At 43.7% G+C, this 27863-nt stretch overlaps 1 protein-coding gene across 1 annotated transcript; it reads right to left on the reverse strand.

Moving 5' to 3' along the window:
* Positions 1 to 27470, reverse strand: SLC5A8 (solute carrier family 5 member 8). Its single transcript, XM_068401372.1, is given in 16 exon segments — positions 1 to 132; positions 1649 to 1734; positions 3468 to 3571; positions 5385 to 5578; positions 6599 to 6685; positions 6982 to 7049; positions 8388 to 8500; positions 11139 to 11227; positions 12739 to 12785; positions 12788 to 12867; positions 16908 to 17048; positions 18442 to 18596; positions 19470 to 19537; positions 21113 to 21164; positions 24949 to 25014; positions 27138 to 27470. Coding segments are annotated over 16 exon segments (1815 nt in total).
* Positions 27471 to 27863: the final 393 nt, after the last annotated feature.

Here is a 27863-nt window from a genome sequence, read left to right on the forward strand (position 1 = left end):
TCATATACGAAGGCCGTTGACTTCGTTCTTATCGCTTGCAACATCCATTTCAATGTGGCTGAAAGCAGGGTTGTCAGTTCCTTCAGCTGCCATGGTAAACGGTTTCCAGTTCAACACTTCCACTTTCTCTGGCTAAAAAACAAAAGACAAAAGCCATGCCGTGAAGGGGAAGAAACAGTTTTCCTCTCTTTGACCTGCATGCAAGCAGAGTCAGGCCTGACATACAGGATGCCTTGCAGGAAAACACGTTGTTTGCTGGCAGAGGATAAACAGTTATTCATTGCAATAGCTGGTATTTTTCTAGGGGCATGGAAAGTTTCTTATTGCATAAGGTATTAGTTGTGTAAAATGTTCTTGTCCCATAAAATGTTCTTGTCCTGCAAACTGTCTAAGGCATTTTTGGGTGTGTAAAGATCTAATTGATGTTTTCATGACTAGCGACATGAAAACATGTCACCACCAGATCCCTGAGCTATTCACTCCTAACCCTTGGTCCTTGACCTATCTCTGACACGAAGAGCAGATTAACGTGCATCATTGCTTTGATGTTCCATCTCTGTTAAACATAAAGAGATGTTGAGTTCTTCATGTGAAGAAAGTTGCTCAGTCCCCCCTGATTTTTTTTTCTCAACAACTTTCTGCATTATTTGTGATGCCAAGCACTTGTTATCCAGCTCCCAGCTGTATAATCAGGCAGACACTTGTTTCTGACTCCAGACAGAAAATAGTACGGCTGGGGACATTAGTTTCCATGTGGGTGTTGTTTTTTTTTCAGAAGACTTCAGGGATTAAATTCCCAGATAGTGAAAACAGATGTTGGCCCATTAAAGAAAGTGAATGACAACAGCTGGATAGCTGGTCTCCAGTCCTGACATAGGCAAATAGCATTACAATAGTATTGTAAAAAGCCCTTTCTCTCCCTGGTCATATCCAGAAGCTGAAATACATGAGATCATACTAAAAGGAGTTGTCATCATGGGGGAGAAACATTTTGCAAACGGGACCATCTCAAAGATATGAGCATTGCCTGTACTGCAGCACTTGAAAAGCACTGAACAAAGCTGAGCTTGAATGTTCAGCATCCTGATGATACTAATTGAAGAGAGATCTACAGTTTATTTAAAAAAAAAAACAAACAAATTTCCCCTACATTCTCCCTTCTAAGGGAGGTTATTACCCAATAATATCTCCCTTTTTCTTACACCTTAGGGAGGGAGCTAGGAAACAGATACACTGACAAGAAACGTTTTCTCTCAAACAGTAGCTGAAGTTGAAAAAAAATTGGGACTTTAGAGAACATGTTTGCAAACAAAGGAAGCTTTGCTGAGTCCACAGCGTGCCTTGGGCCAGCTTCCAAGAGACTAGTGAGGGAGTATTTTGGCAGAAACCTGGAGAACAACTGTCCCTTGTTTCAGCTGCTGCTCTGTTGTTCACTGAAGTCAAGCTGTGGCCAAACATAGTTTCCCTGCCTATGCCAGCTGCTTTACTCCTACCTGCCTTGTGCTCTGCTACTGCTTTAAAGCAGACAGTCATACCAGGCAGCATCAGGTGCTATTCATCCTGGTAGGAAAAAATAAGCCAGGGACTGTTTACCTTTGTCCCAAGGAGGAAAGATTGATTTAAATCAGAGATGCATAATTACACTTACTGTCTCAGGTTTAGACCACGAGAAGTTGGACAGGAAATCTTCCTTGGTCAGCAGGAACTTACGATCTGTGTTCTGCTTTAGTCCTCCTGCAAAATAGGCAGATTTCAATCAGCCATGTTTCCACATGCAAACGATATGTCAGAGCCCAGCTACAGGCACCAGGCCAGGTAAGCAGGACAGAGTCATGCAGCAAAAGCCAACAAGCAATCACAGGCCTTAGGGATCATTTCTTTATGATGATGTACACCCTGCACCTCTCAAAATATAAAATGATCCCTCAAGGTCTATTTGAAATGCCTTAGCCATTTCCCAGAGTTTTCTATATCCTCCTCAGGTTTCTTATTGTGTAAAAAACCTGAGACAATGCTCAGGAAAGGATGAATCCCATACAATGATATCTGGTGCCACCCTGCCAGTCCAGGAGCTATGGTACCAAGTGCTGTCCTGGAGCCTGAGCCCCCATCCTCAGCTCCCTGTCAGCACGACTCCTGTCTCCAGAGTCATCAGCAATTTTTACAGTGAGTTATTTAAGGGGGATGAGGGTTAATGGGATGTTTGGGCATTTTTAAGGCATGGAAGATTAACTATGCTTGTGTGGGAACGTGTGTGGGAAAGAAAGGAAATGCAGGTGCTGGGAATTAGCTCTGATTGCCACCTGAGGCTTAAATGGGATCTTGCTCCTCAAAAAGCATGGTGACAGTGTGGTTGAGTTAGTTCTTCTGGGTTTCTCTTTCTTGAGCTGAGGATTTCTCATCTGGATTTACTGAGTTGCCTGTTTTTCATGCTTTGTTTCATGGCCCGTGAGTGACCTGATCCCAACCTGGTAAAAAGCAAAATTTGTCTACAAGCATCACTATAGCAATGGGAAGAGCTTGTGATGGGAAGAAAGGGGGGAGCAATTCCTCCAGAAACTCACAGGGGAAAAAAAATTGTAGAAGTATAACTTGTGCCTATTAGTCACAAGGCACAGAGAAGCTAATGGAAATGAGTTTGTCTGCTGGGTTTGGAGTTTCATAGTCCTGGAGTAGCTGTAGGTCAGACTAATAGGTCTGAACTCTAACTGCCTCAAAGATGAGGGCTGTCATAGGAACCTAGCTGGGCATACTGGGGAGAGCTGTGAGAGCAGCTGCTTTTGTGCTATTTCTGCCATGCATGAGGTGGACCACAGGCGCGCTTTACATCTCACCAAGATGAAAAAGTAGTGAGGCCACGGACTGGAACTGAAGTCCCTGCTCTTACCTGTGGGGTGCTGCTTTTTGCCCCTTGCACAAATACTACAAGGAAACTGAGAAAGAAGCTGACGTAGCCATGCACAGAGTCTGCAGCTCTTAGGTACGTCCTTGGGGAATGTGGTGAAAAGCATGCACTGTACGGGTGCAGACAATAACACTTGAGTGCTCTGAACTCACTCAAAGTAAAACTGCTTTTGTCCTCTAGAAGCACGGGTGTATCTCCTTGCTTGGAGTTGTTTCCATGTTCAGGGACAACCCTTAAACTTCCAGCCCCTGCTGGCATCTAATAAAACAGGAAAGACAGATGTCTTTTTTTTTTTTTTCTTTTTTTTTCCTTCTTTGGCCCTGAGGTTAAAAAAGTGCTGGAACTTCCTTCTCCTTAGAAATTTGAAGGAACTTGTGTTATGAGCGAAGACCAAGAGTGGGATGCAGAAGTGCTGAAGGGAGGTAATGAGATTTAGGACGGTAACATTTACACAGTGTTTGCAATAGGGTCACCAGCACTTTCCGTGGCAATGACAGCTCTCTGGTCATCTTAGTTTGAAAGAGATCTAGGACACGTTCAATCACAGCTCTGGAACTAGTACCTGTTAGGAGGCTGATAATTATTCCCACAGCTACTGTGGTAAGTGTCCCAAGTGTGCTGAAGTAGAGATAAGACAAGGAATACCAGTTGTCTGCCAGGGCAGGCCTGAAAAAGAGCAGAAAAAGTGTTAATCTCTGCTTTCCTATTCCAAGCAGCTTGAAAATGTTGTCTCTACTTCTGAACCAAGCGACCTGGTAGTCTTGAACTACCTCCATACAATAAAATGTGCACTGAAAATTTGTTCTAAAATTTGCAGGACAAGTTCATTCGTACAGGAGGAGACTGGTCAGTACAGTGAGGTCAGTACCTACAGAGCAGGTAAAACAGGACAGTCCCATCTCTGCTAGGAATCTAGTGCAGAGCTGAGCACTCCAGCTATCTAGATGAAGGGATAACTTCTTTAGAAGGGGGGACACTATTTAAAGGAGGGGACACAAAAAAGAAAGTAGGAAACCAGCCATGTGTAGCTCTAACCAGCCAGAAACAATAAGGCAACTGTTACACCTCAGATTACACCTTATTTTATTCTCCCTGACAAGGTGCTCTGTTGCAACAGTTGCTTCCCTGCAGCCATGAGCAATGCTGAAGGCCTCGTGTGAGAGGTGTAGTATATGAAACTGGATGTTGGGCACCCATGTGTGTACCAGGGTATCTGTTGATTGTACAATGCTCTAAGGTGTAAGGACTGGGAATCCCTAGAAATGTGCTTGTTCAGCTTCTTTATGTTCCTGCTGTTCCCTATACTGTCACTCATAACTGTTACACTTAATTGTGATTGTCCAAAGTAAGACATATGGTAACTGCAGAGGGGAGAAAATTGCTTATATTTTGCCCATTATATGGATTATGCCCTCTTCTGAGTTTCCTGAATAGAACTATTTCTGCACAGACAAACTGTTGTAGGTGGAGCTGTTAAACTGGCAAATTTCCCTTTCACTGCCTACTAACTTTAATTCATGTGAGAGACTGTGGCAGTTAATCCAATAACTATAAATAGAATCATAGAATCATTTTGGTTGGAAAAGACCTTTAAGATCATGAAGTCCAACTGCTAACCTAGGACTGTGAAGTTCACCACTAAACCATGTCCCTAAGCACCACGTAAATGTTCAGTTCTGGGCCCCACACTTCAAGAAAGATGTTGAGGTGTTGGAGCGAGTCCAGAGGAGGGCGACCAAGCTGGTGAAGGGTCTGGAGGGTCTGACCTACGAGGAACAGCTGAGGGAGCTGGGGTTGTTTAGCCTGGAGAAGAGGAGGCTCAGAGGTGACCTTATTGCAGTCTACAACTACCTGAAGGGAGGTTGTAGTGAAGTGGGAGTTGGCCTCTTCTCCCGGGCAACTAGCGATAGGACAAGAGGACACAGCCTCAAGCTTCGCCAGGGGAGGTTCAGGTTGGACATTACGAAGAATTTCTTTTCAGAAAGGGTTATTAGACATTGGAATGGGCTGCCCAGGGAGGTGGTGGAGTCACCATCTCTGGATGTGTTTAAGAAAAGACTGGACATGGCACTTAGTGCCATGGTCTAGTTGACAGGGTGGTGTAAGGGCAACGGTTGGACTCGATGATCCCTGAGGTCTCTTCCAACCTGGTTGATTCTGTGATTCTGTTACGCTTTCTTTAACACCATGGTTTCCAGTAAGGCATATCCAAGCCTTTAGACTAAAATATTGAACTGAAGCTTTTCAGATCAATAGGAAGATTCACTTTGACTTCTGTTTTGGGATAATTCAGACAAACTTCACTCTGACAGAGAGGGGGGAAAAAAAAAAAATCAGAGAAAACTGCTTCATCTTAAATAGCCCAGTAGGTAAACCAGGGAGGGTTAGATATAGTAACCCAAATGCTAGGCAGATGTTCCTGTTGCTTTAAAAGAAACAAACACATGCTTTGTTCATTGCACATTATGAACTTGTATACCTCTCTGCAGTTGGTGTGTTGAAGACTGTTGTAAATGGATTTTCTGTTGACAACAAATTTCCTGAGGATATATTACAGCCTGCAGTTGAGAGATACAGTGGCTTGGTCCTCTCTGGGAGTGGAGGATAAATCTGAGATCCAATTCCAACCCAAAGTGAAACAACAAAGCCACTGACAAGACCCACAAATGCACCCTGCAAAACAGAAAATGAAACTTGGATTTACATGAAAAGCAAAAGGATATTTGAAAAAAACAACACCTAGATGAGTAAGAAACAGTCAAGATAATCTAAACTAGAGGCTCCATAGCAAAAATGAAATATACAGTTGGGGAGAGCTGGAGAGTTTACTTCATTCCCCTTTTGGGAAATACAGTGTTTACTCACAGCTCCTGAGCTGTGAGCTCTCTTTATTCTGCCACTATGCCTTTACAATCAAAGGATGGCTTTGGGCTGCGTGGTATATGGGAAAATACTGCTTTATTTGTGGCCCTCCTTGAACAATTACAGAAGCAATTTTTCCTTTTTCTTATGTGATCTGTTTTTGCAAAAGTGTCTTCTGCTTCAGGGTGGGGTTTTTTTCTGGCTGACAGCTAGTGGGGTTTTTTTTAAGTATATACATAAAATTTGTAACTGCAAAGAGGTAAAGGTTAGTGATCAGTGAACCTTACGAAATAGCAATCCTGTCAGACTAACCCACGGACCATATCCCCAAAGTTTGTCAAATCCATGTTTTGATGGAATAGCTTTTTCCTCTGGAAATAATAATTTCACAATACTGAAGCACTCTGAGAACACCTCAATTCAGTCTGCAAGTGCTTGGGCCCCATTTTGCCAGACTGACCCCCTTTTGCTCAGACAGGCCAACATCGTCCGAGTCTACTGGTTGTGCAGCTACATCTCAAGACACATTGTTCCCTGCTTCTAAAACTGTGTTTTCCAGAAATCCTTGCCAAAGTTTCATTTTTATTCAGATTTTTTCCCCCTCTGGTCGTGTAAATCTCTTCATGGGAGGGAAACTCAAGTTCCTATACAGCCCTGTTCATCACCTGCTTGGGGTAAGGAAGAAAGGGAGCAAGGGGAAATGTCCTCATGGAAAGTATCAAAGACATCTCCCTTGCTGCCCAACATAAAATTATTGGAGGGAGAGGGGGAAGGAGATGCCCAAATTTATCAATGAGTTTTGGACAAACAGGGCTTTAAATTTCTACTTACAATTCCATTTGCAAAGGAGCAGAGGATTCCCAAGGCAAATAGTCCTAAAAGGGGGCCACCAATCATGCCAAAAATGCTGAGCGCTGCCTGAGGAAGGAAGAGAATTTGCTATCATGTGCTGTGCAAGAAAATTAAAGCCTCCAACATGGCAAGAAGGGAAGATGTTGAGAAGGAAATTATGAGGGTTTTTTACCTGGCGCTTACTCAGCCAGCAGGACTTGGTATAGTTACATGGGTGCTTAAAGCAGAGGCTGAGCCATGTTTGAGGCCAGTACCCAACAAAGAATAAAAACTAATCTCATAACGATATCTGGCAATTATTTTCTTACATAATGCATTCTGGGTCATTCAACACAGGCATGAAAAAGCAGTCTGACACCTACCTGCAACAAGGCTCCCAGACGAGATGCCAGTGCAGCCATAGCAATGCAGACTCCACCATAAAACAGGCCTGTGTGGGAAAGGCAGAATGATGCGTAAATCTGCCAAAGTTTGAAAATCACTAATAGAAATGTTTCCGTCTAACCCAGTGTGGCCCCTGACATCTCCAAAACAAACCTGCTGGCATCTGGGCTCTTTTCTAAGAGAGCCTGATTTCATCAAAAGGTCGGGTTTCTGTTTACATTAAGAGGAGATCATGCAAACTTGACAAAATCCTCTTCCTGTATATTATTAAAGATTAGTTACTAAATGTCAGCCATATGGATTAGCCATAGTGGCAATACCATACATATTGTTTGTATTTCTCAGCTAATCTCCTGTGTCATAGTCCTTATTTTGAGGCAATGATTTTTGCTTCTCAGTCTAAAGTTTTTGTAGCAAGAAAGTAAATGCTGGCAGATTACTGGGAGCTGGTGCCATGACAAAGAACATCCTGGGTCACCAGGACATAGTGTCTCTTCCAAGGACCCATAACAACAGCTTATTTTGTTTTTTGCATCTCCGCTCCTGTTTCACTGCACAAGCAATAAGTTAATCTCACTGTTTAATGTGATATGTCAGGCAACTCGTGGTAAGACCAACAACAATTTTGGCATAAACATTATTTGCAATAACGTTTAAGAAACTGCTCTCAGGTGAAAATATTTAATACTTGTCACCTGCCACCAGTCTGCTGTGCTCACTGGTATGGGCTGTGACACCATGTTGGGACTGTGGTTTTTCCACACTTACTACAAACACTGTCTTGGGCTACACCTGCAACTGGTCACAGACAGTACAACTGGGAGAGACAGCAATTGCACTTGAGATATTTAAACCATCTGCTCAGCCTAGTTCTGACCCTCTTCTTTGAGCTACATTAAACAGAGGATCTAAACAGACTGAGGGTCTGAGATTATATCAGAGAAGACGTCAAGTTTGTTGTTCTCTGGAATGTTATTGGGGGACAATGCTATTGCTTGTGTATCACTCAGTTCAAAAGGTTTGTTACAAAATTGCTTCCTATGCTTCTCATTTTTGGCAGATGAAAGAAAAATAACAGGTGTTTCCATTTGAGACATTTGGCTTTGTAGTATTGTGAACCAATATTGAATACAGACGCAGCGCATCTTTCCTGCTTAAAGATCAAACGAGATGGCTTCTTTTTTTTCTTACACTCACTTGAAATAGCTTGTCCCCCATTCTGTGTAAAACCTACACAGCTGACCTCGTCTCCCCTAAGTGTTGCACCAATGTAGTCCTATTGGTGTGAATGCACTTACTCTTGACTTACACTGCCACAAGCGAGATCTGAATCAAGCCCTCGCTTTGTAAAGCAAAAGTAGAAAAGATATTTTCCAAGACATACTCATCCCCATGGAAATCCATGACAACTTCTTTTCAGAGAGGGATCTGAAGTACGGCCTAATGAGATCTTCGACAGTCACGGCAGCCAGAGCATTGATGCTGGAGGACACAGTACTACAGAAGGCAAGATTTAAACAATTTTTTTAACTTAGAAGCTGAAATCATAGATAACAGACAGGTTACTGGCAGAGAGAAACTGCAACTGTCTAGACCAATGTCAGAAAACTAATGCAACTGCTATATTGGTTGAAATAACCTATTATTCCAGGTGATGCAGTTAATAGCTTACAAAAATTTTTTAAAATAATTTCTCTTAGTTGACACAAGGCAAATATTGATGAAAAGCTAGGCCTGGAGAAGTCTATTACATGTGGCTAAGCTGTAAACACTACTGGTATACGTGATGCCTTCACAAATGTTCTACACAGTTTATATCTCGGTAGGTAAAATTCCTACATGCAGGTCACTGATTACTTTGAGTGCACTCTCAGAGGAGGATTCAGATAATCTAATTATAGTCATATAAAAATTAGGCTTCTAGTCCAAACTGAACTATTTCAGGCTCCCTATGGGGTCAGAGAAACCAGCACTCCTAAGGCACAAAGCCAGACTGGTGATCTTCAGTCTATAGAATAATCATAGAATCATTTAGGTTAGAAAAGACCCTTAAGATCATCGAGTCCAACCGTAAACCTAACACTGCCAAGTCCACCACTAAACCATGTCCCTAAGCACCATATCTACACATTTTCTAAATACCTCCAGGGATGATGACGTAACCACTTCCCTGGGCAGCCTGTTTCAGTACTTGACAACCCTTTTGGTGAAGAAATTTTTCCTAATATCCAATCTAAACCTCCCCTGGCACAACTTGAGGCCATTTCATCTTGTCATATCACTTGCTACTTGAGAGAAGAGACCGACACCTGCCTCACTACAAATCCTTTTCAGGTAGTTGTAGAGAGTGATAAGGTCTCCCCCAGCCTCCTTTTCTCCAGACTAAACAACCCTGGTTCCCTCAGCCGCTCCTCATAAGACTTGTGCTCTAGACCCTTCACCGGCTTCGTTTGCCCTTCTTGGACTCGCTCCAGCAGCCTCAATGTTTTCTTGTAGTGAGGGGCCCAAAACCAACACAGTGTTTGTAGGTGCGGCCTCACCAGTGCCGAGTACAGGGGGATGATCGCTTCCCTTGCCCTGCTGGACACACTATTTCTGATACAAGCCAGGATACCATTGGCCTTCTTGGCCACCTGGGCACACTGCTGGCTCATATTCAGCCAGCTGTCTATCAACACCCCCAGGTCCTTTTCCATGAGGCAGCTTTCCAGCCACTCTTTCCCAAGCCTGTAGTGTTGCATGGGGTTGTTGTGACCCAAGTGCAGGACCCAACACTTGGTCTTGTTGAACCTCATACAATTGGCCTCAGCCCATTGATCCAGCCTGTCCAGATCACTCTGCAGAGCCTTCCTACCCTCAAGCAGATCAACACTCCTGACCAACTTGGTGTCATCTGCAAACTTACTGAGGGTGCACTCGATCCCCTCATCCAGATCGTTGATACAGATATTGAACAGAACTGGCCCCAATACTGAGCCCTGGGGAACACCACTTGTGACCGGCTGCCAACTGGGTTTAACTTCATTCACCACAACTCTTTGGGCTTGGCCATCCAGCCAGTTTTTACCCAGTGAAGAGTATGCCCATCCAAGCCATGAGCAGGCAGTTTCTCCAGGAGAATGCTGTGGGAAATGGTGTCAAAGGCTTTACTAAAGTCCAGGTAGACAACATCCACAGCCTTTCTTTCATCCACTAAGCGGGTCACCTTGTCATAGAAGGAGATCAGGTTAGTCAAGCAGGACCTGCCTTTCATAAACCTATGCTGACTAGGCCTGATCACCTGGTTGTCTTGCATGTGCTGCGCAATGGCACTCAAGATGATCTGTGCCATAACCTTCCCCAGCACTGAGGTCAGACTGACAGGCCTGTAGTTCCCTGGATCCTCCTTCCAGCCCTTCTTGTAGATGGGCGTCACATTTGCTGACCTCCAGTCATCTGGGACCTCCCCGGTTGGCCAGGACTGCTGATAAATGATGGAAAGTGGCTTGGTGAGCAGTTCCGCCAGATCCCTCAGTACCCTTGGGTGGATCCCATCCGGCCCCATAGACTTGTGTGTGTCTAAGCAGTGTAGCAGGTCTCTAACCATTTCCCCTTGGATTACGGGGGCTTCATTCTGCTTCTCATCCCTGTCTTCCAGCTCACGAGGCTGAGCACCCAGAGAACAACTGGTCTTACTACTAAAGACTGAGGCAAAGATCAGTGATGAGGAAAGGGAGATGGCTTTAAAGTTATACAAGTTTGAAACAGGAAAATTAAGATGAGCAGTAGGAAATTCCCCCAAACTAGCTATTTTATGTAACCACCCATTTATAACACTTAAAAATTCCTATAGCAAAGGGGCTTGAAAAACACAACGAGAAGGATTTGTTAGTGCCGTACATGGCATGTGGCTAGCTGTTTCCTCATGTTGCTGGTAGGGAACTGCAAATAGCTTTGAGCCCTAGGACCTCAGAGAGCCACTGTTGGAAACTATGGATTTTTAAGCTGCATCATCAAAGATCTTATAGTGCTTTTTTTAAAGAACAAAAATTAGCTAGACAAAGAAAATAAAAGCAAAAGTTTTAGTATAAATGCAACTTTAGCTCTAACAAAACAGAAGAAAAAAAAGACTTTAGGTTCCAAATTATTAAATTACCTTAATGTCCCACTGTAGGCACTAGCCACAAAAAGCCCTGGCACTCCTGGAAAATCATGGAGAATATCCAGCACCAGGTATGGCATTAGCTGAAAAATTCAGAGAGTAAGAAATATTACTATCTTGCCCTAATTTTTCTTCTTGTTACTGTATTGTTTTTGTTATAGCCTCCTCACTGGCATTCTGCCCAGCTCGTTCTAATTTTGAATGTCCCATCTTGCACTATTATTGTTTTCTACAGAGATAATCAATCCTAAAACGTTCACTCGAAGATACAGCAAAGTCTATTTAGACCACCTAGCAGAGGTGACAAATAGCCGTGCCACCAGGCTTGGTTTCCAGTGACAATGGTATAGGAAGCTAGTGCTGGGCAGCAGGTAGCCTGTATTGTACACCACTCTGTTGGGCTTGGGTGCCACAGTAGATGCTTATGTCTGCTGTTGACTCCACAAAAAGGTTTTTAGATACAGTCCAATAACCTCAGGGTACCTAATAACAATTTCCTTATTGGAAAACTGTGTGTCATTTGTTGACCTTTGCAAGATCTGAGTGCTGGAAAGAGATAAGAATTTTAAGATTTTTTCTTCCTGTGAACCATTTTTTTCACAGACAAGTTGGTCTTCTTAGTATCTTGCTTCCAGTTTCCACCAAAAGAATTTGACTAGCAGGAACAACTTAATTTCCTTCAGGTTTCCACCTTGGCTTTCTGTATCTCATTTTATTCTACCCTTAAAGACCAGGTGGTCCTGCCTAACGTACTCCATTGTCTGTGCTCTTCTCCTGGCTTTCCAGCTATTGTCTGTGGGGTGTTATCCAGAGCCTATGATTATCCCAGGCATAAACACACAAAAAAAAGATTTGTATGATTTCCTCAGGCTGTGACTCTGGTCAGTCTGTGGGTTCCCAGAGCTCTTGTTCCTCAGGCAGATCTGCTACTCAGAGCCTACTTAGGGAGAGGCTGCCACCAGTTACAAGGTGGTTTCTCTGCAGCACGCTTTGATCGCCCAGCTCTCCTCCGAAGGAGAGAAGGATGCACCATTGCTAGCGAAGAACTGCCTTCTGGTAGCCTTCTTCCAGGTGTACGCTTTGGGCATGATTATGTTTCAAATCTGAAAAGGCTGTCCGCCTCCCCTGGCGCAGAGGCAGTTTCAGTCTGGGTTGATACAAAGCAGCTCATAGGGGCCCGCAGTTGCTCTGGCAGCAGCCTCTTCCCTCGCTTCTCTCTGAAGGCGCTGTTTCATGCAATGCTGGCGCTCCCTGGCCCCATTTTGGATTAAAACCCCAAATACCTGCAGAGGTGGGTGGGCTGAGCGCTCTCCACCATCGCTGCTCTCCCCCTTGCCTGGCGCTGGGAGACCTGCAGCTCTGGACAGCTGTGGGACAATGGACTGAGCAGTGCTGAGGACAGGTCTGCTGCTTTCTCCAGGGTATTCCTCTCCCGCCACGGTCTCAGCTTAATCCCTCAGTGTTACTCACCCGATACGGGACTCTGGCCTGTCATTATTCCCAGCCCCTGGCTCTTGAACCCCCCTGGTCTAGTTATTATGGCTGCAGAGGAAGGATGCCCCCTCACCACCTTCCCTGGAACGTGGGGCCCTACCTGGTCGAATGCTGACACCTGGTTTGCCGTCACCGGGTCGCAGTCCTGTAGATGGAGTAGAGGGCCAGGCCGCACAGCGCCGCGCAGGTCAGTATCACCCAGAGGCCCAACAGGTTGATGTAGAGGGACCTGCACCAACACGCACGGAAACACCATGTTAGAGCTCGACTTCCCGCAAGACCCCGCTGGGGCCAAGCAGGCAAGCGCCCGCGCCAGCACCAAGGAGACCCCCTGGTCGGTGGCTGCCTGCCAGAAAGGGAGTCACAATACAGCTCCTAGCGTTTCACCTGGTGTGAGATCACGTTTTTAAATATACGAATGACACCTCTGGTTTCGGTGGTACGGTCTGAGTGCCCGTCCCCTGACAAAGTCTGCTCGGGACGTGATGGGAGCGATACGGAAATTGCCACGTTTCGTCATGTGCGTGAGTCTTACAGTGCAGGCAGCTGGCAAGGAGATGCTCTTCCCCCCTTGCCACACCCATTGGTAAAGACAAACCCTGGACAGATTTGTAAGGAGGGGTTCCCCAGATCAAAGTGTGGGCTACCTTTTAGTCAGCACCAGCACTCCTTTGCCTCTGGAGCTGCAGTGTTGAGCTTACACAATGCTGGAGTTGACCTTATAAAGCAACAAATCCCCAATTTCCTCCTGGGACAGTCTCCGTGGGAGGCAGCAATAAGGCACTGGGACCTGGGACCTGGTCTGGAGCCACCTACAGCTGCCACTTCCAGAGAGCAGGGGGTTGCCACCTAGCCCAGGGCTTCCCCTTTAGTAACTAAACAACTTGGAGCCTGATATGGTCCAGTAACCCCATTGCCTCCCACGTCCTGACTCGAGCTTCAGCTAACACTGAGAGCAGAAATACGTTTTCATCAGGCATTAATGCTACCTTTGCTGCACACAACAGGCAGCTGCTATTGGCAGTGAAGAACAAATTGTTCTCTTTGCCCAGCAAGGGTTTTTTCCTCCCATCTAACTATGCAATCTTCTCAAATGTATCTCAGCTCTTTATGACTCCTGGGTCACAAAGTTCTTCTCACCTAGGGTGGTCAGTTCAAGCAAACACGCCCACTGGGAGCTTAGCCTTGAAAAACAGCGTTCCTTTCCAGCAGTTGCCTCCCGGTTATCTGTGTACCATCCACTGATAGTGATTTAACTGCCTGATGGATCACATCACATACCCTGGACCTGTGCCAGCTGCTAAGACCTCCACTGGGAGGACCTTTGATATCTGTGCAAATATTTCCATGCCTGCAATGGTTCGGGAAGCCTTTTAGTGCTTTCATTTCCCAAGAAGGTAAGAGGCATCAGCCTTTGGACTGCTCTAGAGGACCATCAGGGTGAATGAAGAGGTAAACCGAACTTTATAGGCCTTGTTAGGCATTGAAATAGATATCTTCAGAAAGGCATAACCTAGATTAGCTAGTTGAACTATCATCAGTTTCATACCATAGAAAAATTATTGACAAGCACAATGTGAACTCTTAAAAAAGACCTACATAAATAAAAGCTGATTTACACATAGAGGGAAAACTCTGCATTTATGCTTCATATTTACAATTAGGGGTGGTCTAAACACAGAACCAGCAGCACTTTAAATTTCTCTCTAGAATAATTTAGTAAAAATGAAGTAGTCCTCTTCTTACAGATGACACTTACATATTGGCTGGATGTCTTGCATCCATTTAGCTGAAGCTGTTCCTGCATTGGCATAATCTACCATGATATAAGGCACTCAGAAGCTGATTTAGCACAAAATTTAACCAATGAGTTAAATCAGTGCAACTCTTTTGAATAGATGTATTAGCAGTATTAGCCTAGAGGCTGTAGTAAAGATTAGAAAGCCAAGAGAAACACATAGAAGCAAAAGAAATTGTTGGTCTGAATCTGGCAATTCTTGTTTTTAAACTGTGTCAGTGTTTGACAGTGAAAAGAAAGCTGTTTTTTTTCTTCTGATTTACATCCCAGCTCATGGTACACCCTATGACTAAGCACTAGAGCATAATAATTGTAGCACTGTTGGAGGGAGGTGTTCCTATTAATTCTGGGTGAGTAACATGGGGTGGAGTTTGGGTGAAGTAGGCACTGTGACTGTGCAAGGTTTATTTTCAGTTGTTTGTTTCAGGCTGGCTCTAAGATTTTAGCACTGAAGCATGCCAGATGATGACCTTGAAAGGAAAATAGAGAAAGATGTGATAGTAGCCCATATTTTTCTGAAAATGTAGCTCTTCTGCTCTGAATACCTGTTATTGTTCATACATGAGCATTATGTTCAATTTGCCTAGCTACTGTTTGAGGATGACAGCATGTGCTCCTACTTACTGGTGTGTTTCATGAATGGGATGAAATCCTTTCCCAAAGCCTGAGAAAATGCCTACTCTTGTGACACTGTTAAAGGCCTTCCCAAAAAACACAAGCTGGGATCTGTGAAAGAATTATTTTCTCAGCTGATTTATTATTGTGCTGTCTCTTATAAAGCCTCATAGTAAATGCTACAGGGATACAAAACCCTATTGCTTTGACCTGATGACATTTTACACTTCTACGTATAGGTTAAATGGCAATAAGAGGTGCAGGTCACTAATATGTCTTGCCAGATGTGTCTAAATACATTTGCAAATGAACTAGATAGTCACCACAGAATGGCAGTGTTTATAGTTGTGACAAGATGCAACCATTATACAAAATTATTTCTCCATGCAGTGGAAATTCCCTGCACAAGTGAGGCACAAGCAAGATGCCATGGAGTCCAACCACCCATGCCAGGAGGAGAGGACTCCGTGGATTAAGGCTGTGCCACCACTAATATGGTATGAGCTATAAATCTTATCCAAACCCCTCCAGAACCAGATCGCCTCCAGCCCTGGTCAAAGCTGCTGCAACAGCTCAGAAAATCTGCCCAGAATCTACCATGGTGCCAGATTCCCCTTGGCCACAGTCTGCTTTTGGGATGCCCTGGTGCTGTCCCTCCTTACAAAGAGGGTAGGGAGGGTGCGAGAGAGGAGCACAGCCCTAAGTGGAGCAGGTGCTCCGGAAGAACAGTCTCACTGACACACAAATCTGGCACAATCTATGTGGCTGTTTTCCTATATGCAATCATGCCAGGCAGCATTACAGATGTGGGATGCACCTCCTGCCTCTGCAGTGCCAAGAACCTGGAACCCAGCCATGTGTCAGAGATTGTGGGGAAGCCACGTGGCATGTTGGAGATGTGGCACTGTACACCGGAGATGTGGCTGATGATAAGCATCAGCTCATTCCTGTCTGCAGCGTAAATGACTGAAAAGTAGTTTTCATTATTGTCATAACCAAAATACTTCAGTTCTGAACTGTGCATGATTTTGTGGGTATTCTGCTGACTTTATGAAGTGAAAGCCTTCATAAAACTCCTTCTCTGTATGTCACTGTATTATAGAATTTATAGGGACTACATTTACGATATGCATTTATATATTTCTCCTATAAATAGACTTTATGAGCTCGATAATAACTCTTAAATCCTGAGTTATGAACTACTGGAATGATACTAAAGATAAAGGCAAGATAATAGAGCTAGTAAATATACTTCATTCTAGAGTAAAGGCTGATCAGAAATGTTTAAACTCAACGAAAACAGAACACACTGCCAGTTTCCATAGTGAACTTCTGAAGAAATAATCATTATTATTATGAAAACAAAATATATTATTCCTCAGCAATTTTATCACTGAATAAAACATTTCTGTATTTTCTCATGCATATATTCATCGGTATGGAAAAATCTTTTAGTCTTTACTTATGCAAAATTCCCACACAATGATTTCGGTTTAGTAGAGTAGCAATTCAAGATGCAGTCTTGATACGGCTTCAGCATAAGTACTACATTATTTGATCTTTAAGTTGCCTATAAACTTAATGCAGCCATTTGTATGCAAGAATACTGGCACAGTGAAACATTCCGGCACAAAGTTCAATGTTACAGCAACTACATGTAATTCAAATACCAGTATTTATTGTGCCGATTTGTCTTCTATCTGCTCCACAAAACAGAAAGCAAAAGTTGTTACCCTTTACAAACAGGTTTTCTATGGACAAAAACCATTCCTTTTAAAAAATCTCCCTTATAAAGAACAACCCCTGCTAATTCAGGGGATAATTCAGACATTAAGTGTTACTATAGGCAGACTTACATTTTTGCATGGAACCTGCTTTTGCATGCGATGTATCTCTGTACTTGAGACTGGTTCACCCCATATATGCCAGTCCACGTGAAGGTTCCACCTATAACAATCGTCCAGAAGGTGTGCCTTTGCAAAGGGCTGGGATTAAAGCTACAATGAGGGGAAAAAGAGAAAACAAATTCAGAATATGAGAATATTCTCTTTATGAGAAGACCTTAATGCCTAGGAGAAAAAATTTCCCCATACTTGTTCTAATACAAACTTTGTTAATTTGGCCAGATTTTGAACATTCAGATACTCCAACTTGACATGAAATCCTGGAAAGCAAATTTTGAAACTCAGAGCTGAAACCCTGATCCAGTGAAACACACTGATCTGCCCAAAGGTGAAGTTAAACTAATTTATTTGACTATAAACTACAGTCTTATGTAAAGCTGTATGATGCCTGTGACTGTTGTGATGAAATGATGCTCCAGTAAAAAGTCTAATATGCCTGCTTATCTAGTGGGACATCAGTCGGACACCAATATAAAGGTGTTTGCTTGCCCAGCCTTTGTGGACAGAGCCTCTGTAAAACATTTTACTGGTTTAGCTCTAAGTGAATAACAGATTTTGAATGGCCACAAATATACATCTTTTTAAATCACACTTTAATACAGCAATAAATTATGCTTATCTTGGTGAACAATGTAATATTTTTCATCTATTAATTACATGCCTTTATTCCTGTTCTTTTCCCATCTATGAAATCTATGATTGGGGGAAGATGCAATGCAGTATAACCACTGCAAATCAGCCAAACAGATTGAAAAAATGACTGTTCATGAGAAGAAAAAAAAATACCCACAGATGAATTATTTACTGAAGAACTTCATGAAGAATTTTACAGAAAAACCCGATGAGTATTGTGAACTGATAGAGAAAAGGATGAAAGATAATACTTGTCGCACTAAATCTTCACTAATAGCACTGTGTGAAGTTTCTCACCAAATGTACAATAACTTTTTTTCTTTTTTTAACGTAAAGTGTTTTTTGATTCAACACTGACAGAATGGCTATTCTTGACCTTGCAAAATGATATTTTTAGGCTATGATTAGTTACAAAAATGGAAAGTAAAATACTATTAAAACTACTTTTAACTTTTCTTTCAGGGAAAAGAAAAACATTTCATTTTTTCCAATTAGACAAAAACTACTATTTTCCCATCTGTTTTGGTTCAGTAGCTGAAATGCCAAATCAGCTGTTTTCAAATTATAAGTATAAATACGACTGTCCTCTCCTATTCACTTTCAGTGGAATCCAAAATGTATCCTTAAAACACCTACTCGATAAAGCAAAAAGGCTTTGCTCTTTACAGGATTTTGCATGGTGTAAAACCTAAAAAATACACCTCAAATAAGGTAAGCTTGTTCAAAAATATATAAAAATTGGGTTGCAACTCCTCCCTTCCTCCTCCTTCAGTAGCAATTTAATTTCACAGTTAGACACATGGGCTCTATTTGTAGGAATAAAGAGACACATAATCTGTAAGTACAAACTCACTCCCAGAAGTTTAATCTTCCTCCATGGTAGGAATCATTTACAATGCGTCCAATTCCCTCCTGAACCACCACAGCTCGTATAATCACAGATGAAAATCCAGCGACCATGATTCCAACCTGGAAAACGTCTGTCCACACCACTGCCTTCAGACCACCCTGCATGAGGAACAGCACGTATCAGGTACAATAGGGCAGCAGCACTCTTGCTTTGCACTCACATTCAGCTAAGGGAAACGTTACTATCCGTATTATGCGTAACAGATGAATTTCGTCTTCTTTAATAGAATTAATTCTGTACTGGAGTGTTTAGGAATTACATCCTGGAACCTTTTCAGGACATGCTGGCCCTATTTTGAAGTGTACTAGAATTTACTTTGGCCATACGTGTAGTTTAACCCAGTATTTCTTTCACCAAATAACCTGATTCAGAAGTTTGTATCAAAGATAAATGGGCAAACAGTGCTGGTCTTATATATACACAGTACCACTAACTCCAGAAGGTATATCATTCATGTGAATAAAAATAAAACATGATTTAATCCAACATCTACAAATAAATGTATGTCGCTGATGTTCCATTTAATAATTTGGGAACACTTGCTCAATTAACACTAATCTAAAGATCAATCTGTTCATGTGGCACGTGCTGTTTTCAGTGGCTCCATTCAATAACAGACAGGACTACTATAGCTGCAGTAAGCAGGTGCTTGACAAATTACACAGCTAAACCCTACTAGATTAGAAGAAAAATCATAGGAGGATTTTTGGGAAGGGAAATCTATCTTTTTGCTGTTCTTTCAGCAACAAGAGAAGTTTGAATGTATCAAAACAGAAAAAGTTTGAGTGACACCGTGACTACCTTTTCATCCTGAGAAGTCCCTGAGTGAATATGGCCCTGTGGTTACAGCTACACTGTGAAATGTACTCCCATGGGGTAAGCCGGTTATTAGGCTACTCTCCAATAAACTCCATATTTGATGTGAATGGTGAAAGGAACAGAGATTTTTGTCAGCTGAAAGGACCACGTACCAGTGTGCAATAGAAAGTACAGACCACGCCGGTCACCACCACGGCACCCCACAAGTCTAAGCCAGTGACTGAAAAAGAGGGAAATGGCACCAGTGTGAATGAGGCATTGGGGACAAAAAAAAATAAGGTCGATTTTTCACCCCAGTCTGGTTGCTGAAAACAAAATAGAAATAAGTTAAATACAAAAATAGGAAGTAATAAAAAATTGCCATGAAAGATTTGTGTGTCTGAACCAGCGGATTCACCCTGACCAGTTCTAAAAATGCAATAGTTGTTACAGACATTGGAAATCGCTAAACAGTTAGATATATTTCAGGATCTAAGGGGCTATTTATTTTCAGTGTCCATGCTGTCAATCAACACATCTAATATGCTTGTAGGCCCCAACTCAGGCAGTTTTTAAAATATGTGTCCTTCCTTTGAAGGGCCTGGGTAGTCCCACAGAGTCCTTAGGCAGGGATTTATGCAGGTAAACAGGATGGGGATGCTCCACAGAGGCAAGGTGGTTCAAGCATGATCTGGAAGGAATGTGTCAGACTAAAAGCGTCTCTTTTTTTCTTCTTTCTTTTAGGGAAACATGATAGTATGTCTACGCCAGACAACACTGTGCTGTGTCTGGCATACATGCTCTCACTGCCCCATCTTGGCACACTCACGTACTGCCAGGCAGGGCACTGTGGGACTCCCCGACAGATACCTCAGGCTAACGCGAAACACTGCAACAAAACTAATGAAAATCATTGCTTCTAGTTGGGAGCAGGCTGGTTCATAGCTTGGTTTAGTGTATATTTGCAGGGCAAATATAAACATCAAGGACATAAAACCTGTGGGACTTATACACCAGAGGAGATCAACACAGACAGCGTTGGGTTTTTTCTTCCTTTTGTTCAATGAACAAGCCAAAAAAAACCCAACAAACAGAACAATTGTGATTTTCATTCTAGTCAAAATGATTCATTTTATATTTGCATTTTGTTATTGCCTTTTCTTGCCATGTGGACAGATTAATTGTGTCAGATTAAAAGTTTCATTTGGCTCCACATAAAAGCTTTTTTCCCCTTTAAAAATAAATGCGGCTCATTTTCAAAGCAAAGAGTCATTTTGAAGTACAAAATGGAAATATTTCATTTTGTAAATATCACAACAAAGATCTTAAGTTCAAGATCTCTTTGCTGTTCATTTGTTTTTCCAGGCAAAAACGATAGGCCGAGTTAAGCAGTTCCAGGCAGCTCAAAACCATATTTACAGAACTTTTGCCTAGCTCTCCTCTTGAAGAAGAGCACTTAACCAGGGGAATGAAATGTGTGTTTAGTCTCCCTGTTGCCTCCAGAAGTTACTTAAGTCTTCCTAACTTTTCTGAATGTAGCCATGACCTAAGGATATTGCATGAGAGCGAGAGTAAATGAGAGCAGATTTTTCCCTTCAGCCTCTTCTATAATTCCTTACAGGTAGGGATTAAGGGACTAGGATTACAACTGGGAGGCCTTCTATCAGAGTTCCCATCAGGATCAACGGAAATCTTAGAAGACTTCACAGTGAATCCTTAAGCTATATCTTTAGGTGTGCATTACCAAAAAAAAGCATACCAGTACTATATGCAGAAAAAATTATAACATAGAACAGTTGCAGTATACTCATCTTACCTTGATTTAGGGCTAAAGCTGGAGCGTAAATGACAATACCAGTGTATAAAGCCTAGAAGGAGAAAAAAGATATAAAATCAAAAGAAATGTAAATTCCTGGAAGAGGTGATAGCTTTCTGAGATGGTTTCTCTTCAAGCATTTATACAGTATATATTTCCTAAATTCATAACAGTTGAGAAATATTTCCAATTTTTAGAAAATGAATGTCTGAGACTAACCAGCACTGCAATCTCACAGCCTAGTGTTCTTAAAACAAATACCACTGACTCCTGAATACCAAATCCCTCTTCAGCTTTTCCTGGCTTTCATAATTAACTTGTTTTATTGCTTTAAAACTGCAGTCATACAGCAGAAACAAGAGCAAAAGGAAGTTGATGAGGTTTACACATGTTTTGCCGAGGAATCTGTTACAATTTATTTTCTCAGTCTTGGGATCAATATGCCTCTCAGTATGCAACTATAATGCACATCAGTAAGAACAAAAAAATACAGCATTAGTTAGTCATTATGGATAGCATATTATTATTAGGGATTACACTCCTGTAAGATGAAGCCATGCATGATTATCAGCAGATTTGTATTTTTACCCAATACAGTAAAGACATAGACATGAAGGAGCTACTCCCTTCACTTTTGAGGGCACAATGGGATTCATACACTGACATCCTCTATAATTTCTTTGTCTATATTTTTAAATCCTGTTTGCCTTTTAACCACTGTTACCACTGCCTTGTACTACTAGGACAAGTTCAGCTGTGGCATGGTTCAGAAGAATACAGCTTGCAATGTGCAAACAACTTCTGTGAAGGTCAATGGTCTTGATTCAAAGGATCTAAATCATAGTCAGGTCCTGAGCTGACTTGCATCAGCTTTCCATGACTGAACTCTTCTCACTCCCTGATTTACAGGGGTGGGACTTGGGCAGGGAAAAGCAGCACAATCAGATGTCATCCGGCATCCAGCAAGCCCTTCCCCTTCCCATGAGTGTGGAGCCTGCCTCAGGCACAGGTGGTAAACCAGAGCAGGATGGCTAACTGGTGGATCACTCGCTGTGGCTCCTGAGCAGGTCAAATCCAGTCCTTGTGGTGGAGTTCTGCCACATGGCAGCTGGGGACAGAGCCAAGAGGTAACTGGAGTGAGCGGTAATCCAGCTGTGGGTGGAAATTAGTATGGAGGGACTGCTTCACCCAGCATGACCAGATTGCCCTGGCCCCTTGCTGCACACCTGCTACAAGCACATGCCAGAAAGGATGGTGGGGCCATTGGGAAAACAGTTATTCCTACCTGTCTACTACTCCCCGCCTGTGTGTGTGCATGTTTATTTCTCTTGAGGACCCTGCCATGAGTCATCTCTAGGCTTTCATATATAGCTTGTATGCCAAGAAAGCTGCCAGTCCTGACCAGTCCCTGGCAAATGTCTCCTCAGAACTAGCTGCTTCACTTCACAGCCAACTACTGACACTTGTCAAGCCCAGTCAATGTTTGACTTGCTGTCCACACAATAACTGTCAGTGTGGGCTGCTGAATCATAGAATCATAGAATGGTTTGGGTCAGAAGGGTCCTTCAAAGATCATCTAGTTCCAACCCTGCTACCGTAAGCAGGGACATCTTCCACTAAATCAGGTTGCTCAAAGCCCCATCCAACCTGACTTGAACACTTCCAGGGAGGGGGCATCCACAACTTCTCTGGGCAACCTGTTCCAGTGTCCCACCACCCCAGCTACAAAAAAATGTCTTCCTTATATCCAATCTAAATCTACCCTCTTTCAGTTTAAAACCATTGCCCCTTGTCCTGTCACTACAGGCCCTGGTAAAAAGTCTCTCTCCACCCTTCTCATAAGCCCCCTTTATACATTGAAAGGCCGCGATAAGGTCTCCTTGCAGCCTTCTCTTCTCCAGGTTGAACAATTCCAACTCTCTCCACCTTTCTTCATAGGAAAGGTGTTCCATCCCTCTGATCCCCTCTGATTGTTTTCATGGCCCTCCTCTGGACCTACTCTAATGGGTCCATGTCTTCCTTGTGCTGGGGACCCCAGAACTGGCTGCAGCAATCCAGATGGGGTCTCACCAGAGCAGAGTAGAAGGCGAGAATCACCTCCCTCGACCTGCTGGCCATGCTTCTTTTTATGCAGCCCAGGATAGGATTGGTTTTCTGGGCTGCCAGACTTTCCCTCTAGCAAATCAGCTGCACCACTCAGCTTGATGTCATCCACAAACTTGCTGAGGGTGAACTCAATCCCACTATGTCATTAATGAAGGTATTAAATAGTATTGGTCCCAGTACAGACCCTTGAAGATCACCACTCATTACTGGTTTCCATTAGGACATTTAGCTGTTGACTACAAATCTTCAGATGCAACCATCCAGCCAATTCCTTATCCATCTAACAGTCCATCAATCAAACCCATATCTCTCCAATTCTGCTAATTCAGGGATTCAGCATGAGAAAGCAGCTTTCTCATACACAGCAAACAAGTGCCAGGAGCTTTGAACCATCAGAGATTAAAATTTGTCACAAGTATGATAACATTTTTGTGTAAATTAATACAGGACTGATGATGCAATCCTTCTACTTCTTCAGTAGTTTCTCAGGTTGTATTACTACATATCCTTTTTTTCCTTCTTTTAAACACATGCCAATATTCACAGAACAGTGAAAATTACACCATTAAAATCTTGGAGGGTTTCCTTTCCTCACTATTCTTTTAATAATTACTCAGGTTAAGTTGTTAGTGCTTGCCACAGGAAGACCCCTATAGATCTGTAGTTAATTTCCTTGGACACATATTTAAGTTGTATAGAATTATTTTTCTGATCTTCGCAAGCAAAGATTATGCTTGGCTTTTTCCAACTTATACAACTGTGGTGTCTTTTTATTTGCTGGTGAAACAGTGTCAGGATTCACACATGCCAGCGCTCTACTTTTCCTATGGGCTTGTGTATCTATAAATGCCAGCTAAGCAGGACTGTTCAAATAAGTAATTAGCACTGCATTGACCATCTTACTGGTGCAAGCGTGATTGCCTTGTAACTCCTGGTATGTCTTAAAAATACAAAAACAGGCAAAAAGCAAGCATGGAACTTAAAAGCTTTCTGATTGTATATTCATTCTTGCTTTGAATTCCCCACAAAGTCCACTTCAAAATTGTGAAAAGAACACATTTTTGTTTCTGGTGCATTTGGCACACACTCACTGTACATTCAAAAACTGTGGTCTCATGCTGACTCACCGAATGGGCAGGACACAGCAAACCGCGCCAACAATAATTGCAGAGACTGCTTTAGTTTAACATTCTCCAAGGGAGTAATTTGCTACTTCTCAGTTTGCAGACACCCAGGTTTTTTCCAGTGGTGGTGGTACAAAGCCATGTGCAGGAAATGACAGCTCCTAACAGCTTATTTTGTCACCTTTCACAGACCCTTCAGAATTAGTCAGACTCCTAGAATCAACGGACCCAGAGGATAAAAACTGCTGCTGTAGATAATTGGGGCATGTTTACGTTTTGAACCCGTTCTGAGTTTCTCCAGCAGGCAGGCAAACGACTGCTTTTCAGACTGCTACCCTGCAGTGAAGGGTCACTTGTCTCTTGGCATGGCGCTGACACCAAGTGACTGCTCCAGGTGCTCAACAATGCACGCAGAGACCAAAGGGGCAGGTAGCCCAGCATCAGCTCCCCACCTCATTGCTTTGGAGCAGAAAGAGCTTTGTTTCTCTTACTCCCAGACACCCATGCACTGTGGTAACCTCATCAACCATTAAGACAGCCAGTCACACTAAGCTGAAGAATCCTGGTGGCTACAAGGACCACAGAACAGCTTTAAGGTTTACTTGCCGTTTGTATAATGAAGAGGACCGTTCCACAGAGGCGCAGATATTTATTAAAGCGAAGCTCTAAATACTACAAAAGAGAAGAAAAAACAAATGTTTATATCGAAACTTGGCAATATTGATAGGACTAGAGCGAAGTGATAAGGAATACAGAAAGGGCATAGTGTCATTTTTACATTTTCATGAATGGCCACAACTCCTAGTCACCTTGATTGATACCTCTTTCAACTTGATTTTATATTTCTTTACAGACCTCACCACTGGGTAATGACACACAAGCAAGTAAAGCAGACACAAGCTAGTCAGTATATGACGAAGTCTGCAAAATGGAAACTGTTGCTACCCAGCTGCCTCAAGGCATTCAATAGACAAGGAGGTGTGCACCATGACCTGGCAAAGACCAGCATGTATTATCACAGAATCATTGAATATCCTGAGTTGGAAGGGACCCACAAAGATCATCGAGTCCAACTCTTGACTCCGCATAGGGCAACCTAAAAGTTCACAATGACATACAAGCAAACAACAGAATGCACTTGCACTGTAAAATCAGAGAGAAAAAGAAAATGTTACGGCTGTTCCTAAGGCTTAGTTGATTTGGAAACTCTGGCATTATGTGTGTCTATCCGAACTGCTGAGGGAGAGGGCAGAAGGTTTTCAGTGGTCAGCAGCTTCCTCCCATGGTAACCTCACCTTCTGCACTGCCCAAAGCAGCTCACCATCTTCTACTGGTAAGTGGAAATCTAGCCTTTTGCAAAAGAGGAACCCTCACTTTTCTGTCTAGCCTGGGACAGCACAACCTCTGAATGAGTTTGTCATGCTGCAGGGCAGATTTCTTCCCACCATCTGTCCTAACAACCCTCTAGAGTGTGTGGTTGTACAAAAGGGATTGCCTTTGCCCACCAAGCTGTTCAATTGCCACAGACAAACACTGAAGGATCTCAAAGTGCTCACACGTGTATTGAGCATTTAAAACGTGATCTGTGAGCATGTCCATGCAAGGAAGCAGTGCTGAACCGCTGGACAGACACAAAAAGTTGTTTAATCACTGAACTCTGTCCACAAATAGAGGATATATCTTTTATAGGTGCATTACGCTGATTTAACCCCAAGATTATCACTGAGTTTCCAGTCATAATTATAAGTCTTTACTTAGAAGAGCCCTATTTTAAGTATCAACATAACTGACAGTCCAAAGATTAGTAGTTTCAAACACACTGGAAGCCACCAGAGATTTCTGTTGGTGAATTCTTATCTAAATCTACCAACAGAAACCTTGTTTTCATCCTCCAGTGCTGCAACGCCCCTGTTTAGTGTAATAAAATGCAAAAGACCAAAGTAGCTAGCCAAGGACTTTCAACTGCACCGATGTCCCTTTCCCGATGTCCCTTTCCCAATATCCTCTGTGAAAAGAGCAATTTGCCTCCAAATCTGCAGCTAGGAACTATCTCCATGCAGGAAGATAAACAGGTTGCACAGACCTTCTAAATTAGAGGAAAGTCCTGATCAGATGCTTCCTCGCCCCAAAATAGTCTCTGCGCTGCTAGCTATAGCTTTAACTTACATGCTGAGCTGAAGACCAGCTCAGCCGTATTTTGGTGCAAGTAAGAAAACTCTCGCAGACACAGAGCATTTGCTGATCTCCCTGTGTAAGCATGATGGAGAAGACATTCACCAGTATGAACAGTCTCAGGTGGAAAGGGTGTCTCCCCAAAATCTCTAGAAACAGCTCAAATATGTACTTTGCCAGACAGGGACTTCTGTGGCAGCACCTGAGCTTAGAAACCTATTGGGAGGGAGCATGATTTGAGAACTCTGGTTCGTATGTTAGATGCGCTTGCACTCTGCTCTTGGTATATTAATTACACATCATTAACCATGTCACCATCCAAGCTGCACGAGGACTAATCCACCTGCTGAACTGAGTATTCAGAGTGAGGAAACAGATCTGGCATGGTGCACAGCTCCTGAGATGACAGCAGGGTTGAGCATCTCCTCTCTGCGGAGGCAGTGTGGGCACACTTTGGGACAGAGCAGGTTGCAGCCTGCCCTTGGGAGTGTTGAGTATATGAGGCAGCACAAAGCGCAGGAGGATTTGGGGGAAGAGACTGAGGGGAGACATGTAGAAAGCAGGCATGAGAAGCCCCCCAGCTCCCTGAAGGCTGTGGAAAGGCTCCTTCTCCTCCACCTTACCTCGTAGGTGCTGGTAATGCCCAGCTTGTAGAAGACAGGCAGGAAGATCTCGGCACTGCACAGCACCACCAGGCTGTACGTGATGGCGAAGACGCAGAAGATGGCACCGTAGCGGTAGATCTCGGCAGGGGTGCCCAGCACGGTGACAGCTGACATGAAGCTGGCGGTTAGGGACAGCGCAACAGGGAGGGCGCTCATGCTGCGGCCCCCCATGAGGAAGTCCTTGGAGGTCTTCTGCCCTCCTCCCGCGAAGGCGTAGTAGATGCCAATGACAGCCGAGACCAGCAGCATGGCCGCAAAGACCACATAGTCCCAGACGTTGAAGCGCCCCATGCTAAAGGAGGGCCTTGCCCTTGGACCCAAGGATGTACTCCAAAATCAGACGGGCAGCTGCTGCCCGTGCAGGCCCAGCACGGGGCGGCCGGTACGGGAGGACGCAGATAGGGACGGGACCCCGCGGGGGTGCCGCGGTACCGCGTCCCCCGCCGGGGCAGGAGCGGTGAGGAGCGGTGCGCCCCGCCGGGACAGGCGCGGAGCGGTGCGGTGCGCCCCGCGCAGGTCTCCGCCCGTGCGTCTCCAGGGCGACGGGCGCAGGCTGCGCCGGGAGCGGCAGTGCGAGTGCCGGAGCCGGGACGGCGGGCGGGCCTTATACGGTGGCGGTGCCCGCTCCTCCCCGCGGCGGTGAGCGCCTCCGCGGAGCAGGAAGGGGCGGCTGTCCCCGCGGCG

This window comes from Nyctibius grandis, chromosome 5 (genome assembly GCF_013368605.1).
Source record: "Nyctibius grandis isolate bNycGra1 chromosome 5, bNycGra1.pri, whole genome shotgun sequence".
NCBI lineage: Eukaryota > Metazoa > Chordata > Aves > Nyctibiiformes > Nyctibiidae > Nyctibius > Nyctibius grandis.